The 27,843-nt window shown below is 43.7% G+C and overlaps 1 protein-coding gene across 1 annotated transcript in view; it reads right to left on the bottom strand.

Annotated features, from left to right (window-relative positions):
* Window positions 1–27,843, bottom strand: part of CD28 (CD28 molecule) — a 61,515-nt gene that overhangs the window by 7,575 nt on the left and 26,097 nt on the right. The window contains exons 2-3 of the mRNA XM_077448529.1: window positions 8,935–9,267; window positions 7,029–7,150 (exon numbers count right to left, since the gene is read on the bottom strand). Coding sequence (XP_077304655.1) covers window positions 7,029–7,150; window positions 8,935–9,267 — 455 coding nt within the window. The remainder of the gene's footprint in view (window positions 1–7,028; window positions 7,151–8,934; window positions 9,268–27,843) is intronic.

Raw genomic sequence — 27,843 nt, forward strand, 5'->3', positions numbered from 1 at the left:
TATCCCCACTAAATGGCAGAACAGTAGACTATAAATACTGCACATTTATTTCTGTATTGCTTGAACAAGGACCGCGCATTCCTCCCACCACCAGGGTGCGCTCGCTTGGAAAGAAGTGGCAAACACGCCTGTGATGTCGTCACTACCAGCTCCATGCTCCAGAGAGCGTTCCACCCCTCTCTCTTGGCTTTCTCTCCTACACACCACCATCTTGCGGGCCAGGACAAGCCAGGACAAGCAGTCAGAGCAGCCAGGGTGACTCTTCATGCAGACCAGATCCACAGATGCATCACCATACATTTATTTGCCTGTCATTGAGTAATTAAAAGTGAATTTTTGCTATTTTGGTTTACAATTTGTAACAGTCAATACTCAGAGGCGCCTGCATTTTTTTCTTTTCTTGGATGTGAAATTGATCCAGGAAGCAGTAATGCTAAACAAGGGAGTAGCAGTGTTCTTAATAACTAGCAGAGGTAGCTGGCACAAATAATTAATCTATTAGCAACTGACTATTTTAGCCCACTATTTACCTTAATATCATTTTTTCAAAGCCAAAGTAAGGAATTGTATTAGACTAAATCAAGACTGCAAGCCTGTCAGCCACCTCTTTTTTATACACAAGTGTCCAAGCTGACAAGCCCAGTCAACTTGACATGCAACCAAGAGTTTTTATTAATGATTTATCTCATATATTGCATTATCTAGCATGCTAGTTTTCAACCTTTTTAAAACCGGAGACAGGAAAATTATTTTTAAACCTTCCATGCCCCAACAGAAATAAACTTTATACCAATACAATTAAAGAATGAACCAATGCTTGTGGATACTATGGAGGGTTCTGCAGCAGGCTGGGGGGACTCTGTAAGAGGCTGGATGGCACTGTTGGAGGTTAAAGGGCACTGTAGGGGATAAGGGCTCTCAGAGCCTGGGAACACTGTGGGCCACTGTGGAAGTTGGAAGGCATTGTATGAGGTTAAATGATCTGCAACTGGCTAGAGACCCAAGGGAAGGGAGCCATGGCCCAGTAGTGGGCCACTGTCTGGTGGTTGTGACTTATTAATCTAGAATATGATAAGGGGCAATCTGTTTCACCCTTGGTCCAGCTCTTTTAATAAACAACATTGCTAAGGTCAGTGGGCAGTCATAGCATTCTAGCCAAAAATTATAATGCTGTCTTTGTTAAAATTTACAAAATAGACTTCCGGTTCCGGTGCCACATGAGGAGGAGGTAAGCGGCCACAGCTCCCGCCGCATACCCCCTATAAGTCAGCTACAAAGCAGCCATCCACCTCGGGAACCCACCCGACTATCTGGGGAAGACCCTGTGCCCTTGATGGACCGATTTGTAGAGCGATCCGGACACCGATCGCTGACCGCCACGATGTCCGCGAGGGCGGACGCGGCCGAATCCTCGGCCAATATGGCGCCGGCTCACAGCCTCACGGAGCCCTCGCAGACATGCCCTCTGCTCCCAGGCATGGAAGCGATTCCCTCGGCCGACATAGCCCAGGCAGTGGTCGCTTTACTTACGCCCACGCTGACATCCTCTATTGACTCTGCAATACAAAAGGCTATGGAGCAATACCACAGCGAACTACAGGCCCAGGCGCAGCGCCTTACACAGGCTGAAGAGCGGATCTACCTCATGGAGGATGACACCACTGCTCAGGCTGCTGCTCTTGCTCGCCTCACCCGTTCTACCAGAGACCTGTGGATCAAATTAGACGATTTTGAGAACCGAGCAAGGAGGAACAATTCGAGAATAGTGGGACTACCTGAGTCTGTCTCCACCGCGCAACTAATGGACCTCTGCATGGTAACTATCCCTGCTCAACTGGGCCTTTCTACTCCGTGCGTAGTGGAACGAGCGCACCGCCTAGGCCAGCCCTCAGAACAGCGCAACAAGCCTAGAGCGGTCATTGCTAGATACCTGAATTACGCGGACAAACATGCCATCCTGCAGAAATTCCGCTCCCAACGCACCCTAACTGTTGATGGCGTTAACTTTCTTCTGTTCGCTGACTACTCAGCTGAAGTCATGAGGCTGAGAAAAGCGTTTTCACCAATCTGTGCCTCCCTCTTTAAGAACCATGTCAAGTTTACTCTGGCCTATCCGGCGGTTCTTCACGTTACTTCTCCCAATGGCACCCGACGCACTTTCAACTCACCCTCTGAAGCGGAACGCTTTCTCAATTACCCCGCAGACATGGATACCACGAATGACCCCTCGAAGAAGAGTCCCTCTTCTGGACTGGCGACCGATACTCAGGCTCCCACCGCTAACCAGCTGAGCCCTTCCAAGCCACCATACAAGCGCAGTCGCTCAACCACCCAGCATCCACGTACTGAGCTCCACTGAACTCGACCCTTCCTCCCTCCTGGTTCCCGACCTGGATGTTGGTAATGTTAGGATGTACTTCACATTGCTGGTACTGTCCGCCACTGATCTTGTTGTGCGGTCCTTCATGGGATGCTTGCCAATGAGACTGTGCCTACACACTGTTGTTATGTTTGGCGTTTCTCTTTTATTTCTTTAATGCAGGGGCATTTGCTCTTATTGTCAAACTGTTCATGATATGTTTTTTTTAGTTCCCGGAGATAGCCCGCCTAGTTCACCTACACGTTTAATTGTCACATTTTTGGCATGCCGATATCGTGCTGCTCTTTTGGGGCTCTAGGGTCTTCCCCCCTCCCCTTTCCCACCCTCCCAGTCCCCCCCCCCTCCTCCCCTGGGGCACTGATTTGTGTTCTCTCCCCTCTCTTACCCCCCCCCTCCCCGAGGATCATATTCAGCTTCTCCCAGGGGGTGCGTGCACCCGCTGGGAGACTTGTACCTTAGATGCATCTCGTGTGGAAAAAGGTGAAGTGGGCTACGGCTACTTTATGGTGTATACACCAAAACTGTTATTTTTTATTACATGCTGTTTAGTTCTGTCCCCTTTTCCCCTCTCTTCTGTGTCCTGCTCCCCCTTTTCTTTCCTCTCTCCCCCCCTCTTGTACTTGGGTACCCTTAGAGGCTTCCCTATCTTTGCGTACTCCCAGGTGCCTTTCAATCTATCTCAGAATTGATTTAATGGTTTTATTTCCACCTATTACCACCCCTACTGATCCCTATGGCTGACACCACTAGAGACCAATTTACTATAGTGTCGTGGAATGTTAAGGGCCTTCGGTCACCCACCAAACGCATGAAAGTTCTCCGTCACCTGAAGCGGTTGAAGGCTGACGTGGCGCTCCTACAGGAGACCCATTTAACCGACGGAGATCTTTCACGCCTCCACAAACTTTGGGTTGGCGAAGTTCTTGGTTCCCCGGCCGAAGGCCGCAAGGCGGGGGTGGCTGTTCTGCTCCACAAACGCCTACAATATACCACCCGTAACGTTCGTACAGACTCATGTGGTCGTATGATCACTTTGCACCTTACCCTGGCCTCTAAAGACATTGCTATAACTAACATATATGCGCCCAACTCCCCCGACTCGTCGTTTTTCCAGGAACTGGGAGCCTGGATCTCCCAAACACCTGAGGCCCTCCACCTGATAGGTGGGGACTTCAACTCTGTTATGTGCCCTTCTGAAGATAGAACTTACCGAGACTCCCGTACACCTGCACCCTCGGCCCTCGCCAACACTGACGCCACCCCCCTTGCCCGTACGATCTCATCGCTGAACCTCACTGATGTCTAGCGCTTGTCCCATCCTACAGAACGTGAATTCACTTTCTTCTCACCCCCCCACAAGTCATTCTTGCGTCTTGATTATGTCTTTGCGTCCCCGGCTCTCCTGCCGTTGGTGGGAGATCCCGACATCAAAGACATGGTCATCTCCGATCACTGCCCCGTAACGGTTAGCCTACTAAACGTGAAACCTCCCTCATCTTCACCCGTATGGCGCTTCCCCTCCTATCTGGCTGATAATGAGGATTTCAAACAGATGCTACTTACTAGTTGGACCGACTATGTAGAAACGAATGGTGAACACATCGCCACTCCTAATCTCTTCTGGGAGGCTGGAAAAGCCTTCCTCCGAGGCAGAATCATAGCTTATGTGACACAATATAAGAAACACTCAAAACAACACTATTTGCAGGCCAGTGAAAGACTTCGCTCCATGCACCTTGATCTCCTTCGCAACCGCACGCAGGCTAACATTACTGCCTGGCAGTTAGCCAAGCAGAACTTTGACCTTTGGGCGGAAAGGCAGGAGCAGATTGCCTCCTCCTTTTTGAACATGCGACTTCACAAATATGGCAATAAAGCGGGCAAGCTTCTGTCCCGGCTTTGTGCGGGCTTCAAACGGCCCACCCATATCCACGCCCTGAAACACACCGATGGCTCCATTGTTACCTCCCCTAAGACGATTAGCAAACTTCTGACCGACTATTACACATCCTTATACGCGGAAGACCCCATAAATCACACAGTCGCTGACCAGTTACTTTCAAGGGTGAGCTTGCCACAACTGACCGGACCACAGTTAGACGCTATTAATGCTCCCGTCACCCTGGATGAAATTAGGTTTACGATAAAATTGATGTCCCCTTCTAAAGCACCAGGCCCCGATGGGTACTCAGCCGAATTCTATAAACTTACCCGAGACTTTATCCCCGCTACCCTATGCAAAGTATTCACCGCCCTCTGGGAAGGTGGGTCATACCCCCCTACGGGTTCACAGGCCCACATTAAGTTAATCACCAAAAATGGCAAAGACCCCTTACACCCAGGTTCGTATAGGCCCATTTCCCTTATAAATGTTGACGTTAAGATTCTATCCAAAATTATAGCTTCACGCCTAGCCACCATTCTCCCCACTCTCCTGCACCAGGCCCAATCAGGATTCACAACTGGTAGATCGGCAACTTTGAATATTCGCAAAGCACTACTGGCATTGGAAAGAGCAAAACTATGCCCAGAACAAGATTTAGCCATCATATCCATTGACGCTGAAAAGGCCTTTGATAACATTAGTTTTGCCTGGCTATTTAAAGTGTTGCAAGCCTTTGGCTTTTCAGGCCCAGTTACACACTTCCTATGTCAGATGTACAACGCCCCGACTGCCAGATTAGTTACTCCGGACTTTGTTTCGCCCACTATCCCTCTCACCAAAGGGACGAGACAAGGCTGTCCCTTGTCTCCCCTTTTGTTCAATCTAGCGATCGAACCCTTATCTAGACTTTTGAATTCCCCCGACGGCGTCAGTGGAATTGCGATTGTGGACCAGAACTTACAGTCTGCTCTATTTGCAGACGACATTTTACTTTTTTCGTCCAACCCTGATTTTGACAAACTTTGTGGCCTATTTGCGTCGTATCGCCTATGCTCAGGATTCAGAATCAATTTTGATAAGAGTGAGGTTCTTTCCTTAAATCCGCGAAAAGCCATTGCCTGGCAATCATCTTCACCCTTCGCAAGGGCACGGCACCATATCACTTACCTGGGAGTGCGCATAGGTCGGGAGCCCTCTTCTCTTTATACCCTTAATTACCCACCCTTGATTGCTAAGATTACGCAAGAGTTAGAAGCTTGGGCAGGCCTGCCGCTATCACTCTTTGGAAGATGTCATCTTTTCAAGATGGTCTCCTTTGCGAGACTGCTGTACCCGATGCAAACCATCCCACTTTTACTTAAACACTCTGATGTACAGAAGATACACAGGGCCCTATCCACTTTTCTCCATCTCTACCCTCTATTCCCACCTAATCATGTACCAGGCGGACAAGTACCACATTACCCCTTTTAAGCAATGGGCCTCTATTTTCAATGACATGAACCTACCGGAAAGAATCCTGAAAGGATACAGACTTGTTCACAAACTTGTCATCTCTGAGAAATGGCGGGAAACTCAATTTAAGATCACTCATAGAGCTTACTACCCCTTCCGCACAAACAATGTGGATCCCTCGCAAGCCAAATGTCCATGGTGCTCCCTGGATCGTCCCACTCTACTGCACCGTTTATGGGACTGCACCTCAATATCGGCATTTTGGGACTCGGTTCTGGACTATATCCTGCACATCAACAAAACACCTGTACCTAAGGACCCACTTACCTGCCTGTTTAGCTGTGATCCTCCACCCCTGTCGCAGATGTCTCCTCGTCCAGTTACCCTTACTCATTGGTCCCACATATGCCTGTTGGCAGCTCGCAGGACTATTATGAACTGCTGGATTTCCACGACTCCACCAAGCCTACCAGGTGTTAAACAAACCCTGCTCTCCCTGTTCCACATAGAACGACTTGATGTTATTTCATCCCACTTCAACTCTACTCCCCGCTTCTTTGCTAGATGGAGGGACTTTATCGAGCAATCATTTAACTCGGAGGAGATCACATCCCTTGTTTATCCCTTTCGATATACAAGCTGGTACCTACGCCACAATATCGGCAACGCACTGGGGAGACTCAGGCTGGCGTCCTCACAAGCCAGCTCATCTCCTTCAAAGGACTCTGCTCTCTTGCTGAACCAACTTCCACCAGGTATACTCGACCCTATCTCTACTGAACCGGATGACATGCAATCCTCTACTCATCCCTCTACATTTCCATAACCCTCCCTGGACTCGTGGATATGCTTATACTAGTACTGTTCTCATGTCCTACATGTAGGGGACTTGTGTTACTGTTTTTTGCTCTTGTTTTTATTCCTAAGTAGGGGTGTTATGCCTGCCGAGAGCTGTCTTTTTCACTACCCTTCCTCAACATGATTATGAGAGGGTTCTCGCCTCCCTGGGTACCGTTCCCCATCCCCCCTTCTCCCCCCCTACCCCCTCTCCCCCCCCTCCCTTCTATTTTTTCTTTCTTCTCTTTTCCTTTTCTCTCTTTTCTCTTTGTTAACGACTAAACTGCTTGATGTCGCGACCCTTCGGGTCATCAGGATGTTGTATTCCTTTTTTCTTTTCTACCATGATACTGTCATACTGTTCAACTGATATGTATTGTCAATTTTTCAATAAAAATATGTTAAAAAAAAAAAAAAAATGTACAAAATAAAAAAGTAACCCTTGGATGAAAGAACGTATGTTTGTCTTACCACAATATATAGAAAAGCCGTAGTGATTATAATACTGTATAATGCAAAACATCCAAGTGCAATAAATAAGATCAAAGAAGGATCAGGATTATTTTTAATCTCTGGTTTGTTGCATGGAGGCTCTGAAAAAAAAGTTAAAGAAAAAAAGTTAAAGAAAAAAAAAAAAAGTTTCAAAATGTCATATAATCTGATATTTGTTTCAAACAAACTTAGACATTATTTTAAACATATTATTCACATTTTTATTCAGGGGTATAAAATAACACTTTTTTTTAATATCTTGGATCTATGCATAAATGATGCAGAATGAAAAATAAGGATAAGGTAATATTAAAATTTGACTAAAGCTGAAATTTAGATAAAGGTATTATATATTATTCATTTCTGCTCAACCTACAACTATGCATAAGTACCCAAAAACAAAACATGTTAAAAAATATTTTATCATATGTTTTAATATCAGTTTAGCTTATGATCTGTTAAATTAAGGCTGGGTTCACACTGCTATGCAGAAGAGCGGCTCATAGCAGGGATCTAGTGCATCCCTGTTCTCCGTTTTCAGGGGTGATCTGGCCTGAATTTTTTGGCTGGATTTGGACCTGAAACAGACCAGAAGATGCACAGGACCTCTGTGTAATTTGTTCTGCATTCGCCCAGAGCTCTGTGGACTGGCTCCATTGAGAGATAATCACAGTCTCCAAACATGGAAACCCACATCCCATGCTCACTAGTGTGAACCCAGCCTTACACTTGGGTTTATTAGCCTCATTCACACGGATGTAACAAAACACATTTACAAGCATTTTTTATTTATGGATTTGAATGAAGCTGCATTGTTATCAATGGAGATATTTACATGGATGCGTAAATTTATACTGCGTTCAAATCTGTAACCAAAAATCTGCATCTGAGGACATGCGTTTAGACGAATACCATTAAGAAAACAAACTGACCATTTATATGCTTAAAAATGATCTACTGATCATTTGCGCGGGAACTTTTGTTCAATAATGGGCAAAAAAAATGTACAGCCGTGTTATAGCCACGTGAATATAGCCTTATAACTGATAAAATATGGTATTCAAAAATATAATTTGACAAATGTAAAGTGCCTTGTAGTCTTCAGACCCAGAAGCATATTTGTTTTAGGAACTTCTGAGATGATTTGTCCTGTGTATGGGTTGTTTGTAACCTAATTTAGTTGCTCAGCTTTAACTGCTTCTGAGGTTTAGAAACATCCTGCACCCAGCATATTCAGCCTTGTACTGTAGATAGCTACTTTAATAAATCAAAGGATCCTAAACAGCAGTATTACACCTGGATATGCTGTCTGTTTCTTCTGAAATATACAGTAAGTGATGAAAAAAAGGCAAATAACAGGCCATGGACCAGCACCCATGTGGAGGTAACTTGTTATCCCTTGAAGCAGAAGATCTGTTTGTATGTCCCAAGTTTATTTCTGGTTCTGATGTGCATCAAGCTGATTCTGAGCTGCACTGGGTTGTTTCAAGTTGCTTTTGCATTACCATTAATTTGCATAAGTAAAAAACAGCTTGGAAATAAACAAACAAAAACATGTACAATTGCCCTTAAAGTCATAATAGACTGCACTACCTCCAACACCAAGTAAGAGTTTCAAAAGATCAGTGATATCAATAATTAGAAGCAATGCAAATGTTTACAGAACTAATTACATGATGCATAATCTGGATACCCATGTTTACCCTTCATGTAGAACTGTAGGCGTAGATCTCTCATTTTGGATAAAGTAAGGAAGGGATGTAACCCCTGTCAGGTTTTTGCCCCATTGGTGGTATTTTTAAATGTATAAAAAAGTTAAGAATATTTTCCACTTTCATTGATGCTTTGTGATAACCGTAAAACATTGAACTTTTTTTTTTTTTACCTTTTATATGAATAATAGTGCCATTATCCCATTCACTCTTGTAAGGTGGGGGATACATCTTTTCTTTGTGGAAAAAGTAAATGTCTGTATCAGTTATCCTCAGGTAAAAAGTCACATGGCGTTCCACTTTTGTCACTCGGCAGTTATTCTCGTCAAATGTTATCTGGGTGGAATTGAAGAATACTACACAAACAGTCTCTGCTTTGTTAACTCCTTTGTTCAAAGACACCATGAATTCCTCGTTTGTGTCATTAACGTCATGGTAAAAAGTTAAATTGATGATGTTACCTGGCAAGGCAGAGTGAATGTATCCTTGTGTACTTGGTACAGTATCTACAAAATTAGAAAATGACAATTAGGAAAATGATTAGCTTTATCAAAGAAGATAATGCTTATTTTCTTATACAGTGCATTATATTTGTGCATAAGAAAAAGTGTATTATATTTAGTACAGAACTGCATACAGAGGGCACATCATACTTGTCCAGAGCCAAGTACTTCAGGCTACTCTATGCCTAGAAAACCATGCATCTCTAATTATTCTGGTATTATATGCAAAAAAGATGCACAGTAGACCTCGGGAAAAGGCTGTATTGTGCAGAATGGCTAATACAAGCTTTTACCCCCACCCAGAGGATCCCAAAATGCACCATTAAAATTAGAAATTATTATATAAAACTAAGATCTGTGAATTAGATGCAAGTATAGTGACAGGGTTTTCTAATTTGTATCAGCAATTAACTAAATGATTTTATCTGATTCTCTTTTTATATGTGTGTTTCAATATGTGTATTTTATAAATGTAAGACCCTATCATTTTTATATTCATCTTCCATCTAAAATACTTGGTTGATCCTCCCAGTCACTTTTCTTCCATGTTCTAAATTAGCCTGGTCAGTTTGCATCCCATAACTAACCATTCAGAAGTACAGGACACTGTGTAGACTCACTGCATGACTGTATTGGGTAGAGTGGTCAGCCACCCCACCCTGGACCAATCACAGCCTGCTTCTGGCACACATCCTCTTCCAAGCACACCCTGCTTCTTGAACATGCCTCCTGCTCAAGCGTAGGCTGCATCTAGCCTCAGGATGAACAGACTGTGGAATACATGCATGGTCACATGAAAGAACATTTTAACCTTGTTAAAAAGGTAAGATCATTTCTGGAACTAAGCAAAAGCAGTTTTGGTACATGCATATCTGTCATAGAAAGTGTCTATTACATAGTATTTTCACAATGACTTTAAATTCCAAAAATGTAGGAAGTCAACTACTCCCCCCACACTATCCTCATGGAAGCAATTAGTTAACGCAATGATACTCCTCTATAAAGCAACATATCTGTCCTGAGGATGCCCCAAAAAATATGACAAGGTCTGGCATTTGTGGACAGACTCAGATTCCACAATAGATGATCAGCCCTCGGGGGATCAACCCAGATAGATCTCCTCTATCTCTGTCTAGCTTTGCTGAGCGCTGAAGCCTCGACCCCAGATGGATAGTCGGAGATGCTAGCCTAAAAATCAAAACCACTACATTTAGGTCCCTATAGAGTCCAGGGGCAATAACTAAAATCGAGAGACAGTCCCCCAAGAAACAGCATTTCATAACAAAATCCTACCATGTGTTACCTGAGCAGTGATTGTGTTGTGTTTAGTTATGTTGATTTTAGATAATCTGTTAGTAGTACTATGTTATGCACATGACTATGTGCACCAGTTGGCCGGGGTATGCCCCAATGACCCTGTTCTGTACTACCAAAGAAAAAATTTGAATGAAGAGAAATAAAAAAAATAAAAAAATAAAAAAATTCCAGAAATGTAAATCTTCATAAAAAAAGTGTTTCAAAATGTCTCTTTATTAGGATATGGTTATTGTTAATTTAATAGGACCCCTTTCACACTGGAGGCATTTTTCAAAATAGCGCCTGAAAAAAGCCTCAGCTGTAAACCCAATGTGAAAGTCCAAGTGCTTTCACACTGGGGCGCTGTGCTGGCAGGGCATCACAATAAGTCCTGCCAGCAGCTTCTTTGCAGCGATGTAGGAGCGGTAAATACACTGCTCTTCCACCGCTCCTGCCCATTCAAAACAGTTGGGCAGCGCTGCCATACCGCCGGCAAAGCGCCACTGCAGTGGTATTTTGCAGGTGGATTTAACCCTTTTTCGGCCGCCACCAGGGGATGAAACTGCTAGCAGCAGAATAACACCGCTAAAATTACGGTAAAGCAACACTAAAAATAGCGCCGCTTTACCGCCGACGCACGGGGTGGCTCAGCATGCAAGGGGTCTAACAAATATTCCGTGCAAGAAGTAATCATTTCCCTAAACCTGTGACAATAAGAGATTTATACATTTGTTACTGTGCATACTCTATGTCAGCGGTTGTCAAATACAAATTGTGCTTGATGGTTTTATTTTCATCAACACTGTCTATTTGTCCTTATTTGTGGTGGGAAAGTCCATCCGTAAACAAAAAGCAAAAGCTTTAGCAATATACATCGTATATACTCTGTATAAAACATTGCCAAGTATGTTAAGGTTTGGTTAAACTAAGCAAGTTATCTTGTACATGATTCATAATTCATATTAAAAGGGGTAAAATAGCAATTAGGAACAGGCAAATGATTCGGGCCAAGCGTAAGTTCGGCCTGAACATTTGCCGTTCAGGTGTTCGCCGAATACCCACATTTTCTGTGCACTCGTGGGATGTTCGTCAATAGATTGTTAAGGAGCGGGGCAGGGAAGCATCGGCACTTGGTGACATCACCGACCTAGCATGGCAAAACCATTGCACAGAGCAGGTAAGTATAACATGTTTGTTATTTCGAGAAAAAAAAAATCAAGACTTTAATATCTCTTTAACCACTTAAGCCCTGGACCATTTTGCAACTAAAGGACCAGGCCCCTTTTTGCGATTCAGCACTGCGTCGCTTTAACTGACAATTGCGCGGTCGTGTGACGTGGCTCCCAAACAAAATTGGTGTCCTTTTTTTCCCACAAATAGAACTTTCTTATGGTGGTATTTGATCACCTCTGTGGTTTTTATTTTTTGTGCTATAAACAAAAATAGAGCGCCAATTAGGGGGCAGTGTAGGGGTTAAGTGTGACCTAATGTGTTTTTTTTTTACTTTGGGGAGCGTGGCTTGGTGTGTGATGTCACTGATCGTCTTACCTTATGACAGGGAACAGACGATCAGTGACAGCCTCACTAGGAAGCACGGGGAGAGGTATGTTTACACTTACCTCTCCTCGTTCTTCAGCTCTGTGACCCGATCGCTGGACATTGGCGGCGAGCGGGTCTGCGGGTCCCGCAGCCACGGTCACGGAGCTCAGGACCGCTCGACCCACCGCTGGGCTCTTAAAGGGCAACGTACCTGTACGTGTGTGTGCCCAGCCGTGCCATTCTGCTGACATATATCGGCGTGAGGCGGTCTTTAAGTGGTTAAGACTATAAGGTAATGAGGGAACCATCTTGTTAACAGACATCCATTTTGGGTAATGGAAAATTACTGTCAGCATGACATAGAAACCTATTGCTTAAGGTCATATGTGTTTTTGCTTGTACAAGGTTAGATATCTGTTCAGAACAGATGGATGCGGTTAAGCTACTTCCCTTTTTAAGAGCAGAAGTAACTTCATGGCGTTAGACCACAGGCCTGTCTTGCATCACACCTAAGAAACATTTTAAACGGAATATATATTTATATATTTAGCTTTTGTTACTAGGCAGAAATATTGCTTGTGCAAAAAACCATGATGACGTAGTAAAATATACTATCTTGCATATTTTATGTGGCAGTCCCTGATTGGCTAAACCACAGGGCTGTGTTTTAGCTCAAACTGCATAAAACTACTGTGTGCTCCAATAAACCCACAGTCATTATTCACGTACAATCGTGTATGTGTGATGTCTGTCCACCGGTGATCGGGACCTCCGCTCTTCCATCCTAGCCTAGGCTACCAGGGGTATTATTAAGAAGACGAGAACCTAACAAAGACAATCATTAACATTTAGAGAATATTTATTTACAGGCATACCCCACTTTTACGTACACAATGGGGTTTATTTACTAAAGCTGGAAAGTGCAAAATCAGGCTCACTTCTGCATAGAAACCAATGAGCTTCCAGGTTTTATTACCAAAGCTTAATTGAACAAGCTGGGGTTCGAAGCTCATTGGTTTCTATGCAGAAGTGAGCCTGATTTTGCACTTTCCAGCTTTAGTAAATAAACCCCTTTGTGTACTTAAAAGTGGGGTATGCCAGTATAGCCTTTTTAACCAATAACAGAAAAAACAAGAATAGGCTGTAAGAGAATTTTTCCCAGAGCTTAGTGAATGTGGTGAAATTTCACACTGCAAAGAATACCCAATCATGTGCAAGGAAAATAAAAAACAGCATTTTTGGATGATGGAAGTCACCAAAGCTTCACCACAATTAACCTCCCTGGCGGTATGCTTCAGTCTGGATTTAGGTGCTGAAAGCGGTACAATTATTTTGCATGGAAATTTGGCGTCTTATATTGTAGTCCTGTAATTCTTAGGAATAACTCTCTTAAATATGTTCAAACCAGAGTCTAGCAGACATCCCAGGTATGATAAAGTCTATAATATAATAAAGAATAATAAAAAATATTCAATAATGTAATCAAATCCTAAAACACTGAAAAAGGGACAGTTTTTGGTTGCTATGGATAATCTCCAAATTCCAGGCAGAAAAAACAATATTTATAATATAAAAGTGCATGCAGGGCATTTCACAGACCACTAGGGACAAAGGAGGTGTGTAATTTTGTAATACAGCACTGTAATCTGTAAGCTTACAGTGCTGTGTGTGTTTTGTGTACTTTTACTTTTTTGAATTTGCCGCAGTTCTCCGCTCCCGTGCGTCATAACGCCACAGGCAACGGAGCTCGGCGGCATTCAGCATTGTGAATCGAGCGGAGGACGGCTCGCTCACACAGCGCGGATGACATCGCTGGATCCAGGGGACAAGGTAAGTCTCACTGTGTCCTCCCCTGCATACAGCGAAGCGATCCCGAGTCTGGCTCGGGGTTACCGCTCCTATCAGTAAATTCCTAACCCGAGCCAGACTCGGGATTACCGCTAAGGGGGTTAAAAAGCTCTGGGATGATTGCTTTGTAAAGTGCAGATTCCCTTGCAAAGTGAACAGTCTGTTTGCCTTTAGTAAATAGACCCCATAACATTAGTGTAGTAGTTTTAGGCATTTTAGAAATGTTCTTACACTTTCCCAAGTATTTACTATTTCAATACATCTTTCAATGGTAGCGAGTTTGGCTGCCATTATGTGCATATACTATTTAGATGCTATACCTAAAGCTAGGTTTTTGATATTAAGACACATCGGGGTTGATTTGCTAAAAGGCAAAGTGCATTTGCTCCAGGACTAGAGTAAAGCTTCACTTTGAAAAGAATACCCAATTACGTGCAAGGAAAATAAAAAAAATAGCATTTATGCTTGTACAAGATTGGATGAGGAAAGTAAGGAGCTCTACTAAGCTCTGGAGCAACTGCTCTTGCACAGTGCCAGAATGTAAAAAAAAAATGGTGTAGGGCCCCCCCCCAAATCCATACCAGACCCTTATCTGAGCATGCAACCTGGCAGGCCGCAGGAAAGGGGGGGGCCCTTAAACCGTACCAGGCATCATGCCCTCAACATGGGGAGGGTGTTTTGGGGTAGCCCCACAAAGCACTTTGTCCCCATGTTCATGGGGACAAGGGCCTTATCCCCAGAACCCTTCCCCAGTGGTTGTGGGGATCTGCGGGCAGGGGGTTTATCGGAATCTGGAAGCCCCCTTTAACAAGGGTGGTACACAATTATATGATACAGCCTTGACATGACTACAGATTAACATTACTTGTCATTGCATTTTTAATTAGATTCACTGTATGACTTTAGAAATTCCACCATTTGTTCACAGCTTGTAAACTAAGAAAGCTGTGTAGACAGGAAAAGGGTACTGCAATGGTGTAGCTCAATCCACCAGAGCATCTTCCTATATCTGGCCAGTGGTTGGAAACAGATTCAAAATGTTCATTACAGGGACTTCTGGACTAATAATTGAAGGACATAACAAGAACATAATATTTTTTTTCTTTTATTTATTATTACAGGTACTTATATAGCACTGTCAATTTATGCAGTGCTTTACATATTTATTGTACATTCACATTAGTCCCAGCCCTCATGGAGTTTATAATCTAAAGTCTCTAACTCACATTCATACATACACATACCAGAACCAATTTAGACAGGAACCAATTAACCTACCAGCATGTCTTTGTAGTGTGAAAGAAAACAGGAATACCTAGAGGAACCCCACTCGGGACAGGGAGAACATGCAACTCCAGGCGGGTAGTGCTATGGTTGGGATTCGAACCGACAACCCTATATATGTGTTTTATTGTCAGCACCTCTATAAGCATTTTATTGTTGGCACCTTTGTGCTGCGTGTGGATGTATTTACAAAGCCATTGTTATTTGCAAAAGACAAAGTTGGTGTAACACATGAAACAATAGTAGAAAACGTAAGCTTGTACTGAAAGTAGTAGTGGTTAAGTTAACCAGCAGCTGACTGACTGGGTTTATTACATCAGAAGGAAGACCCCTGTGCACATGAGACATATCTATTTCCTCTCATTCAGGGGTCCTCCCTAGCAAAGACGTAAACTTCGTGACCCAGATTTGCTGACTTGCAAAGACAACAGCTGAAAGCAGCACTGCAGGTGTGTAACTCAGGAAGTGGAGATCAGTAAACAAAACCACAATGTGAAAGGGAGGATAAAAATTTAGATTGTGCTTAGTTTCTTAAAGGAGAACAATCAAGTTGTGGTGTTCTGGGTAAAACAATAACTGAATACTCTCATTCTTATACCAATCACTCTTGCAAGAAAGGAAAGGGGGGCATATTTTAGCACAGAACTTTTTAGCTAATAGAGCCACCATTGCCACACCCTCAATCACGAGGATCATGAAATATTAAAAAGAGAATAATGATCACATAAATCCACTGGAGCTTTTTTTTTCATTTCTATCATGTTCCCTTTCCATTAAAAATAACTAATGCAATCACCTAAAGCAGTGGTCTCCAAACTATAGCCCTGGGGCCAGATGCAGCCCTTTGCCTGCCTTTATCCAGCCTTGTGGAATTATTCCTTCCACTGACACCAGCAATGGGACATAATTCTCTCCACTGGCACCAACGATTGGGCATAATTCCTTCCACTGACACCATCAATTAGGCATAATTCCTTCCACGAACACCAACAATTCGGCATAATTCCTTTATCTGACACCAACAATTCGTCATAATTCCTTTATCTGACACCAACAATGGCGCACTATTCCTCCCAATGAAGCCAACTATTTCTCCCCCTAATACCAAAGATCGGTCTTTATTTACTCCAACTGGGCAAAGTTCTGCCCCCCTAAAGTCTGAAGGACAGTAAACTGGCCCTTTTTTTAGAAAGTTTGGAGATCCCTGATCTAAAGGATGGATGAAAAGTTTAGTGCAATATAAATAACACTGGTAGTTAAAGTACTAAGCACACAACAGTAAAATCAGTTATTATATGCAGTAAAGCATGCTTGTTATACTCAATGTGGAACATAAGGGGTTAATTCGCTGCATTGTGTAAAAAAGCTGTTTGATCCTTCCTTCTCTGATCCTTCCCTTCTTTTACTGTCCCCAATCCATCTCTTCATAAGACAGAGCCTTTGGAGTCATTCTGCCCAGCGCTCCAGAACGGCAGCTCTCACGCGCCTGCAGGCACAGTGTTGCTAGAACATGGCGTGACCCTGATCTCTGTAAAGAGCCATGTCCGTGTCTCTTTAACCATGTGTCCAATCACAGCCGGTCACATGTAAACATGGAGATGCCGGTAATTGTCTCTCTTTGTCTCACATTGACAGTGTGTGTGGTGAGGAGAGCCTATCAGCGCCATCACACAGGGGGACATCTAGGAATGCAATCAGGGCACTGATCATCAGTGCCCTGATTACAATGTGGCCATATAGTGTAACTAATCACTGCCCACCACTGCCCGTCAGTACTGCCTATCTGTGCTGCCTATCAGTGCCCACCAGTGCCGCCTATCAGTGCCCATCAGTGCTACCTATTATTGCTCATCAATGCCACATATCAGTGCCACCTATCAGTGCCCATAAGTGCGACATATTAGTGCCTCCTCATCAGTGTCACCTCATCAGTGCCCATAAGTGCTGCCTCATCAGTGCCCATAAGTACCACCTCATCAGTGCCCACCAGTTCAGCCTATCAGTGCCCATCAGTGCTGCCTCGTCACAGTGAAAAATTACTTAGTTACAAAATTTACTAACAGAAAAAAAGTAAAAAAAATGTTTTTTTTTTAATTTCTGGTGTTTTTTTGTAAAGAATTAAAAACCCAGCAGTGGTTAAATACCACCAAAAGAAAGCTCTATTTGTATGAAGAAAATTATAAAAAATGTGGGTACAGTGTATCATGACCGTGCAATTGTCATTCAAAGTGCGAAAGCACTGAAAGCTGAAAAATGGCTTGGGCAGGAAGGGGGTGTAAGTGCCTGGTAGGTAAGTGGTTAAATATGCTACCACATCCAACAAAAGCCAACCACAAAATCCCCCCCCCCCACCAGCAGTCGGTCGGTTGCACTTATCCCATCACCGGCGACTTCCCCCTGCTCGGCAGTGGTGGCCTCCCGTTCTCCTGCTCTCCATCACTGGTCGGCTTCCGCTGCTCTCACTCTCCACGGCAACAGCGGTTTCCCCCTGTTTGACAACCTCCTGTTCTCCTGCTCTCCACTTTTGGCTTCCGTTTCCTCCCTCCTCCTCAGCGGCCAGTCGGGAGTCTTCTCTTTTCTGCTAATTGGAAAACGGGTCTCACAACCACTTCCGATTGGCCGGATTGAGGATCAGTGTTTCAACAGCGAATATTCATTCGCTGTTGTAACACACCTGGGTGGAGTCCAGGTCGCATGCTCTGCTACCTGAGCCAATTTTGAAGTCTATTAGAGCCTCTGACTCAAAAAAATGCTTCAAAAAAATCTCCCGCCGCTGTAATTCATGCGCCCAGTGCTCCAAAAGATGAATCTATCCATTATGCATATAGGGGGGTGGCGTGAGAGAGGGGGCGGTGATTGGTAAGCTGTAATATGTTACATTTTTAGTTAAATCCTTCCGGGGCTGAAGTGGTTAATTAATAGTGTCTACTGTTGATCCTTTCTTCTTACCCTCCAATCTCCATGTGTCGCTTCTGGCAGTTCAGCAGGTGATTGAAGGCCTCACATGTTTCTCAGTGAGGCTATGTAGGGGGAGTGCCCCTTCTCTCCACTCAGGTCTCCAATTACACTTAGCCCTCTGCTCTGTGCTTTGGAGTGAGTTATGTTGGCTTTATGCCCCCTTCCTCCTGGAAGCTGAAAAATAAGATATTTTCTGTGTACTTTGGAAGGCTCTGGAAGAGAGAGCTGCAGCTGAAGAGGTACAGTTGCCTAAGATTTATCATTATCATTTCAGTGGGTTTATGTGAAGGTTTATTACCACTTTGAGGTAAATGCAAAGGAGGAGAACAAGGAGTTGAATAAGGAGGAAATAAACTGTTTGTGCTTGCTGCATTAGTGGGCGGATGACAAAAGGAATCCCGTGACTGCTCTCTTCTGAGCAAGGCCCTCCCCAAAGAGTTGTTGACATAGCCACAGCCGGGACAAGAGGTGTGCAGGGGCAGCTGCCCTGGGAACTGTGATATCAAGTGAGGTGGGGGGTGCTACAAGGAGATTAGGGGGGTGATTTATGTTGGAAGGGGGTAAGTATTGCTATAGGTGAGGGTTCTAGGAGTTTTTTTTTGGGGGGGGGGGTGCTAAGAGTAGTGATTTAGGAGGTTTGTGTTGGGAGGGGTGCTGGGAGGGGAAGGAGATGTGTACTAGGAGGGAACATTTTTATGGGTAGAGGATTTGTGCTAGGGGGGATGAATTATTTTTTGTTTAAGCTGGGGGGGGGGGGATTTATGCAAATAGGGGGGATTTCAGCAGGGGGTTAGATTTGTACTGAGTGGGTAGGATTTTTGTTCACACATAGTGCTTATACATCTTGGGGAGGGGGATGTGAGGGAAGGGGTAAGTATTGTTCTAGGAGGGGGACATTTGGGGGGGGGGTGCAGTTTGGCATGTTCACCCTAGGTTTTGGATGATCTTGTCCCTGACTTGGATATAGTCAGCAAAGGACTTCTGTGTGAAAAGGAAAGTGACTTCCTCTTTCTGTCACACACTGCACACACGGAGCAATCCGTGATTTTTTTATCAGCAGTTGGGGGCAAGTGTACTGTGCTGGGGTAATTCTGTTACTCAATAACTCACACCCAGTAATCCTGTGAGTGTGATAGTGAGACACAGGATCGACACAGTAGAGAGTGCTACATGAATATGACAGAGCATCTGATCTGCTCTGCCTCCTGTCCTATCCTTGCTTTGTCTGCCCGTCCCCATAATGTGCACACACTTCCAGTGGAATGGGTGGCTGTGTGGGCTAAGGATGAGCTTTGGCTTGTTTGCATACTCCTCGTGCAGAGCCCGCCAGGAAGTCGGCGCAGCGCAGTGCTAATCACAGATAGTGAGACATTGCCTCAATGCGCGGCTGCAGAGATCGGGCAATGTCTCATTGCCTGTGATTAGCGCACGCTGTGCCGACTTCCTGGCGGGCTCTGCACGTGGAGTATGGGAACACGCCCAAGCTTATCCCTAGTGTGGGCATGTGCAGGAAGCATACAGAGTACACAAAGCAGCTCTAGTTCCCAGCTACCTGAACCTTATAATTGTGAACAGAATTGTGAGTAAGCAGGCAAACTGAAAACCTCACACTTTCAGATGTCCCTGCCACTGTTGCTCTGAGGGCTCATTCACAAGTACAGCAAACTACAACTCCTCTGAAAAAGCAATCCACACTCAGATTGCTTTCAAGAGGTGTTTGACAGCCAGTGAGGAGGTGATGTGATGCCTTCTCACTGCCTGTTTTAACCCCTTAAATGCTGCCCCACCAAAGCCATGTACATTGCACACAGTTGCAACACAGCTCCATTTACTTGAACGGTTATGTTCAGTGGGTGGAAATTTTGTTGCAGTTGCAAAGCAAAACATTGCAGCTGCAGAATGTGTACACCCCTGACCACTGCCTTGTCAATTAAAGGGAGAGCAGTAAAACCACAGCTCAACCACATGGTTTTACTGCCGCCAACCACTTGAGTGAGAGAGTCCTGAATGAGAAAAAGCAGAGCTTCTGAGTCCTATGGAAGGAGTAACCACTGTGTAGATACCTATTAAAGAGACCCCTATACTTCCCTTTGTGCTCACTCACTCTCACCCCCTCTCTCCCCCCACCCTCTTCTTCCCCCTTTTCTTCCTCTGCCCTATCTTTTAGCCTCCTCCCTAACATCTCTTTCTCTCTTTCTCTTATTCCTTCCACCTTCTGTCTCTCATCCCCTATCCCTTCCCCCCCCCCCCCCCCCATTCTGACTGCTGTACTCTGTATACTATGTTGTATGCTACCTAAAGTGGTTCCAAAGGCTGAAGGTTTTTTATATCTTCATGCATTCTATGAATAAAGGTAAAAATCCTTCTGTGTGCTGTGGCTCCCCCCAGCCCCTCCTATCCATACCAGAGCCCCCTCCAATCCACCGATGTTTAGCTGTAAGGGGACGATTGCTCCTCATTGGCTGAGACAGCAGCAGGATCCTATTGTCTCCCACTGCTGTCAATCACAGCCAGTGAGCTAATGAGGGAGAGCGGGGTCGAGCTGCAGCTCTATGTGTCTTATGGAAACATAGAGCAGCGGCTCGGGAGTGGGCACGCAGTGGTACCCAAGGACAAGTAGCTTTCTCTGGGGACACTGCTTGAGGGGGAGGAGCCAGGAGTGCCGGACGAGGACCCAAAAAGACGAGGAAGATCAGGCCTGCTGTGTGCAAAATCATTGCACAGAGCATGTAAGTATAACAAGTTTGTTATTTAAAATAAAAAATAAAAAAATAAGCTTTAATATCACTTTAAGCTTGTCATAGAAGGATTGAAGAAGTTATATGAGTAAAGGGGTGGGTGGCGCTGCTCGTCACCTGAACAGTGCTCCTCCGCAATGGATCACTCTTTCCAGGTGAATGTAAAATAGGTGAAAAAACACTGCCGTCACCTTAAAGGTAATCCTCCACAGGGAATCACTCTTTAAAGAATAAGTAATGAGTGCTAAACTCAAAATAAAATAGATATCCTAACGGGTGTTCTCATCCTGTGTTTAAGGCAAGTTTATACAGCTAAAGCCCTAATAATAGTGATGATTGCAAACTGGTTTATCAGCTTGCAATGTGAAAGTGAATGTGCTTAGTGCAATAATGAGTGTTCCCACCCAGTCAGCAATTATAACTGAATTTCATCCTAAATCCTTAATAAGCAAAAAATAAGTGCATTTACATGTCTGTTGAAAAAAAAAATTGTTGCGAAATATATATTATTATAAGTTCAGTCTTTTAGTAGTACAAAAAATAGTAGGGTTTCAAGTGACTTTGTGCTTGTCCAAAAGTGACTCGTGCCTATGTAGCAGTTTAGGTGACTCCCCTTCAGAGCACCCCACTCACCAGATATCTGCACCCATGCAGGGGTAAATCGCCATGCAGTGAGTGTGGTAGCAGTGCTCAGGGCAATCGCCTCCTCCTTAGCTCAGGACGTAAGGGGGTATCCAGATCCTTGAGCCTCTCCGGGAATAAGCCATTCCCAATAGATTGGATTTTAGTAGTTACCTCCTCTGTGGTAAACTGCAGGTTACCCAAATTCCAATGACCTCTAAATTATAACATATCATCAAATGCATGAGGTAAGAAAATGCCCGATGCCTGGGATGCTGAGCCTGGAGCTGTGGGATCCATCCATCCATCCATTTGGAGGTCGGAAGACACACAGGGGATATGGCCAGGCATCGGCCATTTTCTTACCTTATGCGTTTGATGATCGCTTATAATTAAGAGGTCATCAGAAGTTGGGTAACCTGTGGTTTAAGAATAAAATAAGAAACATAGGTAAATAATATAGTATAATAACACAGTGATGTGCATCAGAATATGTTTTATGATGTCATCTTAACCTGCTGTTACCTTATGATATTTGCCTCTACCCAGTGGACTTTTTTATATGAGGACATTGGCCATTTGATTTATATTTGGCATTTGCACATCACTGTGTTATTATACTAATATTATTTACCTATGTTTCTTAGGTTATCCTTGATCCACTCACTTTGATACTTTCATGTGTACACCGTTCGGTTTCTTTTTGCGCTACACTTATATTTCAACATTACTATTGGGACTTTGTGTGTTAGCAGCTTTATTTTCTTTTTTTGGGTTTAGCGCGGTATTTTTTCACATTTACACAAACCATTGGTTTACCACGGAGGAGCTAACTACTAAAATCCAATCTATTGGGAACGGCTTACCCCCAAGGATCTGGATACCCAGTTAGGAGGTGATTGCCGTGAGGACTGCTAAAACACTTACTGCATGCGATTTACCCCTGTAGGGATGCAGGCATCTGGTGAGTGGGGGACTGAAGGGGAGCACGGAAGTCACCTAAATTTCTACATAGGCACGAGTCACTTTTGGACAAACACAAAGTCACTTGAAACCCTGCTATTTTTATGCACTACTAAAAGACTGAACGTATAATTAATATATACATATATATATATATATATATATATATATATATATATATATATATATATATATATATATATATATATATATATATATTTATTTTTTTCTCACCAATTTTTTTTTTTTAACTGAATATGTTAATAAAAAATAAAAAAAAGTCAAAAGACAAGTACTGCAGTTGCTGACTTTTAATAATTGGACACTTAACTGTCCCAGGGTCCAGCAATGCGGAGGAACAAAGCCCTGCTTGTCTCCCCCTCCTCTCTGCGGTGCCGGCATTGTCACTGTAGGCACCCTGCTGTGCCTTCACAGCTGGGTACACACTGCGCATGCACGAGCCGCGCTGGTGTAGTTCAGATCAGTTCCGCTTATCTGTCTCCTACCCCCTCCGATGTGAGATTTGGCACCTTTCAGGGGGGAATGGGTACCTGTTTTTGACAGGTTCTCCTTGCCCACTTCCGGAGACAGCGCCGCTATGCTGTCCCTTGGAAGTTCGACCCCCTCCTCCTTCCTCCGATTCACGCAGTTTCCCCTATGAGGAATGGCGGCGGCAGCACTCGACAGCTGACCTGAAAATCAGTTGGGGTGCCAACATCTTGGAAACCCTGGACAGGTAATTGTCCTAATATTAAAAGTCAGCAGCTACAGTATTTGTAGCTGCTAACTTACATTTTTTGTGGGGGAGCCGGCAAACACCTCTTTAACTCTAAAAGAAAAAATATTGTCACCCTCCTAGCTATACTGTGTGAATAACTAAAGTGACTGGACAGAATTATAAATCCTTTTGCCAGATAAGACAATTCATACACAGTATGTATATATCATCTGTGTATTTAGCTATTTTGCCTGGAGCTCAGCCTGGAAAGTTGGAAAGTCAGCTATCAGGCAATAGCCTTTGGCCCTTTATGATAGCATGAGAATGTCAGTTATAACTGGTATTTTTGTGAAAGAAATATCACTGTCATTGGATCGGCCTAGACTAAGGTCGGCTCCACTAAAACCTTTTTTTTCATGTGCAATAATGAAACATACTACAATGTGTTCATGCCCCATGTCAATATCCCATATTTAGGGTTGCCACCTCGTCCCTTTAAAACCGAACACATATTAATTACATGTTCTGTGGCTGATTCAGGTGGTAGCTAAACTCACTTTGTACCTTATCTACATTAAATTAGCCCCAAAACCTGTGTAATTCATATGTGTTTGGTTTTAAAGGGATGAGGTGGCAACCCTACCCATATTCCCTGGGGGCCGAAAAAGAAAGTAAGTGTAAACAAATAAAGGAGAGCACAAAACTAATAACCAAAGTGTCCAAGGAAAATTTAGATAAGTCTATATCTGAATGAAGTAAAACAGCAAACACATTTTACAGGATCTAGCACTCTCCCCTTAAAATGGTTAAAATAATAATTTTTCATGCGCTAATGCATGTTGCATTAAAAGTGAAGACAGCAAAGAGTGCCAACCCAATAATCAAAGCATACAAGGAAGATTGCACAATGCACTCTATATGAACATTTATTGTCAATATCCTATATCCCCTGGGAGGCTGTGGAAAGAGTCCAAACAGAAAAAAAAAGAGAAGTGTCACACTAATAGAGAGTACAAGAAAGATTTTGATTGGGCTATATCTAAATGTGGTAAATATACAGTGCCTTGAAAAAGTATTCATACCCCTTGAAAATTTTCCACAATTTGTCATGTTACAACCAAAAATGTAAATGTATTTTATTGAGATTTTATGTGATAGACCAACACAAAGTGGCACATAGTTGTGAAGTAGAAGTAAAATTATATAATAATAATAATAATAATATGATAAATAATAATAATAATGATAAAATAATCAATTTGTTTTACAGATAAATATGTGAAAAGTGTGTCGTGCATTTGTATTCAGCCCCCCTGAGTCTATACTTTGTAGAACCGCCTTTCGCAACAATTACAGCTGCAAGTCTTTTTGGGGGTGTCTCTACCAGCTTTTTAATTAGAGTGCATCTAGAGAGTGAACATTTTGCCCATTCTTCTTTGAAAAATAGCTCAAGCTCTGTCAGATTGGATAGAGAGCATATATGAACAGCAGTTTTTAAGTCTTGCCACAGATACTCAATTGTATTTAGGTCTGCACATTGACTGGGCCATTCTAACACATGAATATGCTTTGATATAAACCATTCCATTGTAGTACTGGCTGTATATTTAGGATCGTTGTCCCAGGTCTTTTGCAGACTCTAGCAGGTTTTCTTCTAAGATTTCCCTGCATTTGGCTCCATCCATCTGACTAGCTTCCCTGTCCCTGCCGAAGAAAAGCATCCCCACAACATGATGCGGGGATGGTGTGTTCAGGGTGATGTGTAGTGTTAGTTTTCAGAGTTTACAGAGTTACCATGGACCTCTTGCCCGCTTCTCTGATTAATGCTCTCCTTGCCCAGCTTGTCAGTTTAGGTGGACTGCCATGTCGTGGTAGGTTTTCAGTTGTGCCATACTCTTTCCATTTTCGGATAATGGATTGAACAGTACTCTCCACAACTTTATCCCTGACCTGTCTAGTGTGTTCCTTGGCCTTCATGTTTGCTCACTAAGGTTCTCTAACAAACCTCTGAGGGCTTCACAGAAGCTGTATTCATAATGAGATTAAATTGCACACAGGTGGACTCTATTTACTAATTAGTTGACTTTTGAAGGCGATTGGTTCCACTAGATTTTAGTTTGGGGTATCAGAGAAAAGAAGTCTGAATACAAATGCAAGTCACACTTTTCAGATATTTATTTGTAAAAAAAAATTGAAAACCATTGATAATTTTTCCTTCTACTTCACAATTATGTGTCACTTTGTGTTGGTCTATGTATAACCGCTAAAATGGCTACACACTTTCTGGCCTGCTTTAGTAGATCTTCCAAACCTGGGTACCTATTTAGGAAATGCTGCCTCACCAAATTGAGAACATGTGCCAAGCATGGCACATGTGTTAACTTACCCTGTCTAAGGGCAGACAGGAGGTTTGTGCCATTATCACACATCACCATTCATGGCTTCAGCTGGCATGGAGTGAACCACCTCTGGGGATGTCCCTGCAGAGCTGCAAGAATCTCTGCTCCGGTGTGGTTCCTGTCCCCTAGACACACCAGCCGAAGCACTGCTTGGCACCTTTTAGCCAGACTCATTGAATAGCCCTTTAAAAACGTAGTGGGTGCTTGAGGTTTATAGGACAATTCAGCAGAGGAGGGCATGAAGGAGGAGGAGGGGGTAGAGCTGACAAATCTGGCATCATCAACAGCTTTATGAGGAAGTGGGGGCACAATTATCTACATCACTGAGCCCTGCCCTGCATCCTTCTGAGTTGTAAGCAGAGTTACCCAGTGTGCTGTGAACCAAATATATCATCCCTGCCCATACTTGCTGGACCACGTGTCAGCAGTAAGTGGACTTTGCGGCTGACTGCCTTGTCCAACAATGCCGCAACATTGCCTTCCACCCGATGATAAAGAGACGGAATGGCCTTATGTGAAAAGAAATAGCGACTGGGAACTGTGGTGCGGCACATTCTGCAAATTCACGGAAGGGGGCAGAATCCACCAAGCGGAAAGACAGAAGTTGTAGAACCAGCAGATTTGACAAACTTGCTTTTAGACTTTGGGCATGTGGGTGGAAGAGACTGTATTTTTTTTTCCGCTGCAGCAGACGGGGCAGAGAAATTTGCCAGCTATAGTCTACAGATGGTGGTGTGCTGATGCCAGATGTGCTGCAAGGACACCCTGCGCTATACCATCATCCCTGTCAGTGGTGGCTGCTGAGAGGTCATGAGGTATAGCAGGGACAGACTGAGGTGAGTAAGGAGGAGGGACAGATTTGTGCCCCTTCTGTGTGGATTTTAGCTGCTCTTGCCAACGGGCTGAGTCGTGGGAGGTTAAATGTCTTGTCAGGCCTGATGCTGGGGCTACAGCAGGAATAGCTGTGGACAAGGAGGAAGCTGCAGGGGACAGTGCACTAGTCTCTGCTTGAGTAACGGAGGATGAGGAGGATGAGACCACAGAATAAGAATAGAACACTATAGCACACTAACTGTCTAATAGCACTGAACAGAGACCTGTTCTATCTCTCTCCACAGCGCTATCACACTACAAATGAGCGCTATGGAAAGAATTATTTTATAGTGTGGGGTGGGATTAAGAGCAATGAGCCATGATTGGATACAGTCATCATGACAGCGTCCAATCATGGCTCTGACAGTCCTCTGTGCCCTGACTGGTTGAAACTTTCATTGCTTCAGCCAATCAGGGCTTTCAATGCACTGTGTGGCAGTGCAGTGAATTTTGGTCGTTCAGTAGGCCAAACAAATGGTCAAACGACCTTATAATTTGGTTGTTTTCCGAGAACTCCCGAACAGCCAATGTTTGGCCTGAACTCATGCTCTCACCTTTTGCCCATCCTTTGTACATACTCACCTATGCGCTGCAACTGTCCTCCACCACCTCTAAGGCTGGGTTCACAGTGGTGCGATCTCAGGCATTGCATGGGACTTGCACCGCATGCATGTGCACATCACATGCAATGTCTGTGCAGTGCGAATTCAGCAATAGTGCAGAACTACAGTGCCTTGAGAAAGTATTCATACAGCTTGAATTTTTCCACATTTTGTCATGTTACAACCAAAAAAACGTATTAGGATTTTATATGGAAGACCAACACAAAGTGGCATATAATTGTGAAGTGGAAGGAAAATGATAAATGGTTCTCAAAATATTTTACAAATAAATATCTGAAAAGTGTGGTGTGTATATATATTCAGCCCCTCTATATCAATACTTTGTAGAACCACCTTTCGCTACAATTACAGCTGCAAGTCTTTTTGGGTATGTCTCTACCAGCTTTGTACATCTAGGGAGCAAAATGTTATCCCATTTGTCTTTACAAAATAGCTCAAGCTCTGTCAGATTGGATGGAGAGCGTCTGTGAACAGTCATTTTCAAGTCTTGCTACAGATTTTCAATTGTATTTAAGTCTGGACTTTGACTGGACCATTCTAACATAATAATATGCTTGGATCTAAACCATTCCATTGCAGCTCTGACTATATGTTTAGGGTCATTGTCCTGCTACAAGGTGAAGCTCTGCCCCAGTCTCAATTCTTTTGCAGACTCTAACAGGTTATCTTCTAAGATTGCCCTGTATTTGGCTCTATCCATCTTCCCTTCAACTCCAGCT

This window comes from Lithobates pipiens, unplaced genomic scaffold, assembly GCF_037356315.1.
Source record: "Lithobates pipiens isolate NorthernLeopardFrog02 unplaced genomic scaffold, aLitPip1_a1.2 Scaffold_22, whole genome shotgun sequence".
In the NCBI taxonomy this organism is placed as follows: domain Eukaryota; kingdom Metazoa; phylum Chordata; class Amphibia; order Anura; family Ranidae; genus Lithobates; species Lithobates pipiens.